This window comes from Orycteropus afer, unplaced genomic scaffold (genome assembly GCF_000298275.1).
Source record: "Orycteropus afer afer isolate SDZICR_OR568_19922 unplaced genomic scaffold, OryAfe1.0 scaffold00460, whole genome shotgun sequence".
Classification (NCBI taxonomy): domain Eukaryota; kingdom Metazoa; phylum Chordata; class Mammalia; order Tubulidentata; family Orycteropodidae; genus Orycteropus; species Orycteropus afer.
In genome coordinates this window covers 2,169,756-2,178,653 of record NW_006922047.1, presented here as the reverse complement: position 1 = coordinate 2,178,653, position 8,898 = coordinate 2,169,756, and the positions used below count along the sequence as shown (strand labels likewise).

Sequence of the window (8,898 nt, the reverse complement as noted above, 5' to 3'; positions counted from 1 at the left end):
CCTGGGACCTGGCAGATACTGGGGTTCGTGGCTCCTGGCTTGGGGCCCCGGGACAGCGCTGGCCCCACCCCTTCCTGTGTCCTAATATGGGCGTCGAGGAGAGCAACTCCGGGGGCCGCCCCACCCCCAGTCTTTGCCCGCGGACTCTGGCCGTTGCCATGGCGACCAAGCCCCGCTCCCAGGCTGCGCCCCCCTCTGTCGGGATAATGGAACGGTCTCGATGCTGCCTCCGCGGTCGCCTGCAGGAGCCGCGAGCGGAACCACTTCTGGGGTGGGGGTCGGTGATAGGAGGTTTCTGCGGCTGGGCGGGCCTGGCGCGCCCAGGCTTGGGCTGGGGTCGCAAGCTCAGGTTCCTCTTCTGAGGCATGGAAGCCGGCCGGACCCAGGGTGGGGTGCACGGTCCGGTAGGATACGAGTGACGGAGGCAGGGCCGGGCTCCTTCCCCGGGGGCTGTTGCCACATTTCCTGCCTCCGCTGTCTTTCCCCAGCCTGTTTCTAAGGAAGGGAGTGGGGTTGGGCGACCGCGCCCTGGGCATCGGGTTGGGTCCCGGGTCTGAGAGCTGACACGGTGTCGGGCAAGCCCAGGGTCACTGGGGGAGGCCATTGAACTGGGCGCCTGTGGGTCTTCCACCACGCTGGGGGTGGAAGACCCAGGATGTCCTGATCCCCAGGGTCCTGAGAGCCCCCCTCCTTTTCGCATATCTCAGCTGGGGAGTCTCCTGTCATTGTTCTGTCAGCTATGAATGGTGTCCCAGCTTTTCTAACTCTCCATCAGGGCTTCTCAGATGACCCCAGTGACACCCCCCAACCTAGTCCCCTACTCCACATATTTCCCCTGGCCCAGTGTACCCTAGACTACACTCACTTTTCGCATATCTAGATTCCTCCATCTTCATTCCTTCTTCACTTAGGGAGGGCCCTCAGACGCTCCTATGGATGCAAGCACCCCTACTGGTCTCTTGTACAATGGGTCCTTTAGCTCCTTTCTGTGTATCCTTTAAAATCTTTCCCTTTCTCAATCTTTCTGGGTTAAGTTCCGCCTGTGAAAATTCCAGGACCCCCACAAAACTCCTGTGCCAGGCATATCCTTCTCCCTCACCATTTACCCGCTTCAGCCCTCTCTGCCTTTTTTTTTTTTTTTTTTTTTTTGAGGCTTTCAGTGTATTATTCTCAGCCTCCCAACCCCTTTCAAATACTCTGGGTCCCTCAGGCCTTAGCGTACACCCTGGGACACCCACACTTCCTCTCTAGTCAGTCCTCCTTTCCCTCCTGTATATTCTAAGGGAGCCATCGCTCCCCCCTTTCAGCCCCTCCTCCGGGTGCTTCGTGACCCCCAGCAGCTCCTTCCTCGCGCACTCCAGGGTCCCCCAGCTCCTCCCCTGCCGCCGCGCCGCGCCACCCGGCCCGTGGCCGCTGTTTACAAGGACACGCGCTTCCTGACAGTGACGCGAGCCGCCTCCACCCCTTCCCCACGCTCGAGGAGGGGGGCGCGGGGGCCGGGCTCGGGAGGCGGCCAATCCGAACGCACTTCCGTAGCTGACAGTCCATATAAAGACCAGAGGCTCGGCTGAGCGGCCGGGACCTTGAACGCAGCCAGGCCAACGTCCGATCCTGCTGGGGACGGGGGAGCAGGGGGAAGCGACGCCGAGAAAGCGAGTGCACCAGACAGGACGAGAAGGACACGGGGAGCCGGGTAGAGCTTTCGGGCACAGCCACCGGCTGGCCGCTCCCTCCCCGAACCAGTACCCAGGAACGCGCGTCCCGATACCCAGTCCGGCCACTGCCGCGGACAGTGCGCCACTCGCGGCAGCGAGGCCTGGGGAGGCCCCGCAGGGACCACCTCCCCCCAGCCCGCCGGGCCGCCCGGATGTGCACTAAAATGGAACAGCCTTTCTACCACGACGACTCATACGCAACGGCGGGCTACGGCCGAGCCCCTGGCGGCATCTCTCTACACGACTACAAACTCCTGAAACCGAGCCTGGCGATCAACCTGGCCGATCCCTATCGAGGCCTTAAAGCTGCCGGCGCGCGGGGCCCCGGACCAGAGGGCAGCAGCGGAGGGAACTACTTTTCTGGCCAGGGCTCGGACTCGGGCGCGTCTCTCAAGCTTGCCTCGTCGGAGCTGGAGCGCCTGATCGTCCCCAACAGCAACGGCGTAATCACGACGACACCCACGCCACCAGGACAGTACTTTTACCCCCGTGGGGGTGGCAGCGGCGGAGGTTCAGGGAGTGCAGGGGGAGGCGTCACCGAGGAACAGGAGGGCTTCGCCGACGGTTTTGTCAAAGCCCTGGACGACCTGCACAAGATGAACCACGTGACGCCCCCCAACGTGTCCCTAGGAGCCAGCGGGGGTCCCCCGGCCGGCCCCGGCGGCGTCTACGCGGGCTCCGAGCCGCCTCCGGTCTACACCAACCTCAGCAGCTATTCCCCGGCCTCTGCATCCTCCGGAGGTTCCGGGGCCGCCGTCGGGACCGGCAGTTCGTACCCGACGGCCACAATCAGCTACCTCCCACACGCACCGCCCTTCGCCAGCGGCCACCCTGCGCAGTTGGGCCTGGGCCGCGGCGCCTCCACCTTCAAGGAGGAACCACAGACGGTGCCAGAGGCTCGCAGCCGCGACGCCACGCCGCCGGTGTCCCCCATCAACATGGAAGATCAGGAGCGCATCAAAGTGGAGCGCAAGCGGCTGCGGAACCGGCTGGCGGCCACCAAATGCCGGAAGCGGAAGCTGGAGCGCATCGCACGCCTGGAGGACAAGGTGAAGACACTCAAGGCCGAGAACGCGGGGCTGTCGAACACTGCCGGCCTCCTCCGGGAGCAGGTGGCCCAGCTCAAACAGAAGGTCATGACTCACGTCAGCAACGGTTGCCAGCTGCTGCTGGGGGTCAAGGGACACGCCTTCTGAGCGCCCCCCACCCCGTACGGACACCTCTCCAGACTGGACGGCTGGGCGCACGCCTCCCAGGGGGGCGAGGAGGCAGGCGATGGACATCCGCCCCGGGGCCCGGGGGCGCCACAACCACACTGGACTCGGGCCCGCCCGCTCTCGCCCAATCCTTCCACCTCGACGTTTACAAGCTCCCCTTCAACGTTTTTTTTTTTTTTTTTTTTTCTGCTGGAAACAGACGCGATTCATATTGAATATAATATATTTGTGTATTTAACAGGGAGGGGAGGAGGGGCGACCGCGGCGGAGCTGGCCCCGCCGCCTGGTACTCAAGCCCAAGGGAACACTGGGGAGGGGACCCCCGCCCCCTACCCTCCCCCCTCTGCATCGTACTGTGGAGAAGAAATAGGCATCTGGTCTCAAGAGTTTATTTTAAGATGTGTTTGTGTGTGTGTGTGCGTTTGTTGTTCTGACTTTTTATTGAATTTATTTAAGTAAAAAAAAAATGGTTCTTTATTAATTTCTGGAGTCTTTTTTTTTTCCAAGGCTGGCGGGCGGAGGGAGGAGAAGATTGAGCTGCCCTCACCCCACCGCTGTTTGGGGCTCATTCCAGTACTTATGTCCCTCTCTCCAGCCCTGTCCACGTATCTTGGGGCCCCAGCCTGGGCGTCCAGGCCCCCTTCCGTGAGTCTCCTGGTGCCCGGGGGTTGGAAGGTCCATGGCGGGCAGTGGTCCAACAGCACAGCACCGCGGGGCTGCATGCCAGGGGCGAGACGCGTAGTGCGCAGACGCGGCCCCGCCCAGCCGCGCGCGCCGGGGCTTTCCCCGCTGACGCAGCGGAAGCGCTGCCCGTATATGGATCGGTTCTATCCAGTGACGCGCCGGCGGTCTCTGGGCAGATTCCGGGAATCCCCTCCCCCGCTCTGCCCGGCAAGGCCGAGGCGCCGGGAAGGGGGCTGGGATTTTCCCGAGCAGGCGGCTGCCCAGGCACGGAAAGCCCCAGGCTTGGGTCCAGAGCGCCTGCGGTGGGCGGGCCGCGCTCCTGGGCCCCGGGGAACCACCCCCCGGCTCCTCCATTAGGCTGGCGCCGCGGCCTGGTCGCTTCCACGCCCCCTCAGTCTGACCTGACCCAGGCGGGGGACTGCAGCTGCCTCCGCGCCATTGCCGCCGCCGCCGCCGCCGCCGTCCCCCACCCTACCCCCGTCAGGAAGGGCGGTGCCCGCCTGCCAGTTTCCCCTCCCGGGTGCCAGGCCGGGAGCAGGGCGACTGCCAGGTCTGGTCCTGCCGGGGCGGCTGCTCGGGCCGCCGGGCATCGCTACCGCCCTCGCATGAGGCTCCCTCCCCTGCTGCTGGGACGGGTGAGGGGCGGCTGCGTAAAAGGCTGGAAGCCTCAGAGCTGCGGAGAAAAACAGCGAGAAACCGGAACACAGGGGTGGGGTGGGAAGGACAGGCACATCATTAATTCGTTTATCAAATACTGAACAACCAGGCTCTGGAAACACAACCCAGACCACGGCAGACAGACAATAAACAAGCAAATATGATTCCGTGATGGTGATAAGTGCTGGGAGGCCAAAAACAGCTCTAGGCCATAGAGTGATGGAGCTGCCTCGGAGAGTGCATTGGGAGGGTGGACCTTTATTTAGTGAGGTGTTTTTTCAGATTTGAAGGAAGTGGCCCTGAGAAAATCCCAGGAAGAGCGTGCTAGGCAGAGGGAACAGCACTTGCGAAGTTCCTGTGGCCGGAACAAGATCAGCCTGTTAAAAAACAGCCAGAAGCTTCAAAGTAGCTGGAATTGACTGAGCCACAGACAGAGTAAATGAGGTCAGAGAAGGCCACACAGGGCCTCATAGGCCTTGAAGAGGAGTGTAGATTAAATTCTAAGAGAGATGAGTGACCCTTGGAGGAGATTAGCCTGGGTAGTAATGGGACTGTGGATTAAATGAGTGTATCAGCCTTGTTCTGTGGAAGGAAATTGGGGATCAGATTGGCAAAGTCACTTGTCTGAACCCACACAGCATCAAACTACAATAGTGTGGTAACCATTGGGAACACAGACTTGTTCCTAACACCTGCCTCTCACCTTATCCTTACTCCTTCACACCATGGATAGACAGGCAGCCCTTACAGGCTGAAGTAGCACGGAGCCTATAGCAGAGGCTGTAGCTCAGGACTGGGTCCCCATCAGCTGGGCTTCATCCTGCCCAAGGCAATCATCCTGGTAACCATTAACTGGGCCCTAAACAGGGACTATACAAAGGCATTCAACTGTGTGGCTCATAACAAATTATGGATAACATTGAGAAGAATGGGAATTCCAGAACACTTAATTGTGCTCATGAGGAACCTGTACATAGACCAGGAGGCTGTCATTCGAACAGAACAAGGGAATACCGCATGGTTTAAAATCAGGAAGGGAGTGTGTCGGGGTTGTATCCTTTTACCACACTTATTCAATTTGTATGCTGAACAAATCATCTGAGAAGCTGAACTATATGAAGAAGAATGTGGCATCAGGATTGGAGAAAGACTCATTAACAACCTGTGACATGCAGACGACACAACCTTGCTTGCTGAAAGTGAAGAAGACTGGAAGCACTTACTGATGAAGATTGAAGGCTACAGTCTGCAATATGAATTACACCACACATTAAAAAAAAACCCTCACAACTGGACCAATAAGCTGCATCATGATAAATGGAGAGAAGATGGAAGTCGTCAAAGATTTCATATTACTTGGACCCACAGTCAACACCCATGGAAGCAGCAGTCAGGACATCTGACGACATATTGCACTGGGCAAACCTGCTGCAAAAGATCTCTTTAAAGAACAAAGATGTCTCTTTGAAGACTAAGGTGCACCTAACCCAAACCATGTTTTCAATCACCTCATACGCATGTGAAAACTGGACAATGAATAAGGAAGACCAAAGAAGAGTTGATGCTTTTGAGTTGTGTTGTGGAAGAATACTGAAAGCATCATGGACTGCCAGAAGAATGAACCAATCTGTCCTGGAGGAAGTGCAGTGGGAACACTCCTAGGAAGGGAGAGTGGCCAGACTTGGACTCACCCACTTTGGCCATGTTGTCAGAAGGGACCATTCTCTGAAGGCTATCATGCTTGGTAAAGTGGAGGGTCAGTGAAGAAGGGGAAGGCCCTCAATGACATGGACTGACATAGTGGCTGCAACTATGGGCTCAGGTATAGCATTTTGAGGATGGCGCAGAACCAGGCAGAATTTTGTTCTGTAACACATAGGATCACTATGAGTCGGAACTGACCGGACGGCACCTAACAACAACAAAGCAGGGACCTGGCACTGGGCTTCACACACTTTATCTCCTTTTACTTGCATAGTGAGTTTGGTTGGTCTCCTCTTCATTCTAATTTTACTGATGAGGAAACCTAGGTAAGATCACAACTATTAAACGGCATTTGAACCCAGATTGCATGATGACAAAGTATGGGCCTTCCCTTGCAAGGCCAGGTATCAGGGTGTAGAACGCGCAGAAAATGCTCCTCAGAAGAGCACACAGCGCCTCCCACAACTGCCCTCAGGCTCAGGCGGAAGGAGTAAGGCGTTAACAGTGCGCATGATGTAAGGCTGCCACCTTGTGGTAGAGACAAGTAACTACAGAATCAGTTTCCAAGACCAGAGGGGAGAGCACATGGGGTTGAGGGATGTTGCAAGGACAGACGAGACGTGCACAGATTCTCAACTGTTCCTAATGCTTTATTAGACCTGTACCCCAAAGGGTGGGCTCTGGGGAAGGGAGGGCCACTACTCGTCAGCTCCCACGTGGGGGCATGAGAAAGCCTTAGCCTAGCCCCCTGGGGTCCCAGATTGAGGACTTTCAAGAGGATAGGCTTAGCCTTTTCTGGGGCACCATGGGGCACCCAGACAGGGGCACAGGTGGTGACAGAGGACCCAAACTTGTCCCCTGCCTGCTAGTCTAGTTGTGTTTGGAGAAGTATTCCTTGCTGTCGTCCACATTTGGCTTGATTGTGTCACTGCCCGGCTTCCAGCCAGCGGGACATACTGTGGGAAGACACAGGGAAGCATGCGTGAGCCCCGTGTTCAAGCAGGGACAGCAGTCGGGGGCCATCAGAAGCAAAACCAGAGCCTGAGTTGCAGAAGAAAAACCTCAGGGCCTAGTGGTCCAAGCCTAAGAAATTGCATGTTGAGAGAAGCCCTCTGTTCCATTACCATTCTGTTGTCTGTGGCTAGTCTCACAGGCCTAGCTGCAGTATTTTCTGGCTGATATTTTTCCTGTTCTTATTTTTAATTTCTTCATTGGCCTTTCAACTTCATCTCAGTCCCTCAGCTCAGCTCAGCTCCCATGGACTTTAAGAGTCTATGGCAGATAGTCCCTTCCACGTGAGAAGGCACTGTGATCCAACTAACGTTATTTAAGCCTGACTTGATATGCACCTCTTCAGTTATCTCTACGGCTTGTATCACCTCCCAGCTTCTCATCCTTGTGTTGTACTGAGTTGGGGTCTCCCCCACTGGACTAGGCATTTCCCAAAGACAAGCCCTGAGCTGAATCCTCTTTGGGGTCCTAACATTGTGCTGCTCAGGTGGCAGGGGAGGCAGTGAATGTCTGCATGACTGACAAGGACTGTATGTGAACCACTCACCTTCCCCATGCTCATCTGTGTACTGGAAGGCCTGGACCAGCCGCAGAGCCTCATCCACAGAACGCCCCACAGGTAGGTCATTGACCGTGATCTGACGAAGGACACCCTTGCCGTCGATGATAAAGAGGCCCCTGAAGACATCAGGGCTCACAGTGAGAAGCCAGGAACTCCCGACCAGAATAGGGAGCACCATCTTCTGCAGTCCACAGGGCTGGGAGCAGAGAGGTAGTCCCTTCACCCTGGGGATGAGGCTCCCTGAGCCTGCCTCAGGGTCCCGTAATACCTGTAAGCAATGCCCTCATCTTCCTTCAGCACACCATAATCATGGCACAAGCTCCTGGTCACATCAGCCAGCAGGGGGATGTTCAGGGGGCCTAGGCCTCCCTCCTTCCGGGGAGTGTTGATCCTAGGGGTTAGGGAGACAGCACTGGGACTTCAGGAGGCCTGGCACAGCAGGGTCCTCACCCTGTGGGCCCCGGGTGAGATAATGACTGACTGGAGTGGGGGCTCTGGAGGTGAGAGATAAGGGGCTTTAGAGCAGAGCCCTGGAAGCTCCACCCACCCCACCCTGAAATGGGTGGAGGGGTGGTATCTGGTGGCTGGAAGCCTAAAGCACACAGGCTGGCACTACAGTTCTAGGGTAGCACCTTCACAGGTGCTCCTCACTTCCAGCGTGAGGCAGGGAGCATGTGCTGGGTCCCAGTCCTCTCTAACCCTGTGACCTGGACCCAGCCCTTTACTTCCTTGAACTGGAGTTTCATCTGCATAGAGTGGGGCAATACAGCCTGCCTCCCAACGACTAAGTGAGATAAAGCATCTGCAACTGTCAGGCGCCAAGCAATTATTTTTCCAAATGCTAATTATCGTCATCAGCATTAAGAACTGGGCGTCATTATTTGCATTATGTTCAGGATGGGGAGAGGGAGGCCCAGACTTGAGCAATGGCCATGCAGCCATGTGGGACCCTAAGGTGTGGGCCTAACTGCACCTCACCCTCCTACCGTCCCCCCTCATACCAAGCCAGGTGGGTGAACTGAGAGTCCACAGAGACCCCCAGCACCTCACAGCCCAGCTTGCGGAAGTCATCGGCATGCTCGCTGAATGCAATGATCTCGGTCGGACACACAAAGGTGAAGTCCAGCGGGTAGAAAAAGAGTACCACGTACTTGCCTGGGTTGGTGGGAGTGAACGAGGAGTTAGGACCCAGACCCTCTTATGCCTGGGCCCACACTCCCTGAGCCCCCTCCAGGCCTCCCTCACCTCTGTAGTCCGAAAGCTTCACCTCCTTGAAGGCGCCATCCACAACTGCAGTGGCCTGGAAGCTGGGGGCGGGCTTTCCGATGTGCGCGTTGCCAGAGGCCAT

At 57.3% G+C, this 8,898-nt stretch overlaps 2 protein-coding genes across 2 annotated transcripts; one reads left to right on the top strand and one right to left on the bottom strand.

Moving 5' to 3' along the window:
* Nucleotides 1-1,867: 1,867 nt before the first annotated feature.
* Nucleotides 1,868-2,911, top strand: JUNB (JunB proto-oncogene, AP-1 transcription factor subunit). Its single transcript, XM_007954403.2, has one exon. The coding sequence runs from the start codon at nucleotides 1,868-1,870 to the stop codon at nucleotides 2,909-2,911; it is 1,044 nt and encodes a 347-aa protein (XP_007952594.1).
* A 3,936-nt stretch (nucleotides 2,912-6,847) lies between these two features.
* On the bottom strand, nucleotides 6,848-8,898 carry PRDX2 (peroxiredoxin 2). Its single transcript, XM_007954402.2, has 5 exons — nucleotides 8,796-8,898; nucleotides 8,552-8,705; nucleotides 7,819-7,941; nucleotides 7,536-7,666; nucleotides 6,848-6,933 (listed from the first exon to the last, which is right to left on the bottom strand). Exons 1-5 carry the CDS (start codon nucleotides 8,896-8,898, stop codon nucleotides 6,848-6,850), a joined length of 597 nt encoding a protein of 198 aa, XP_007952593.1.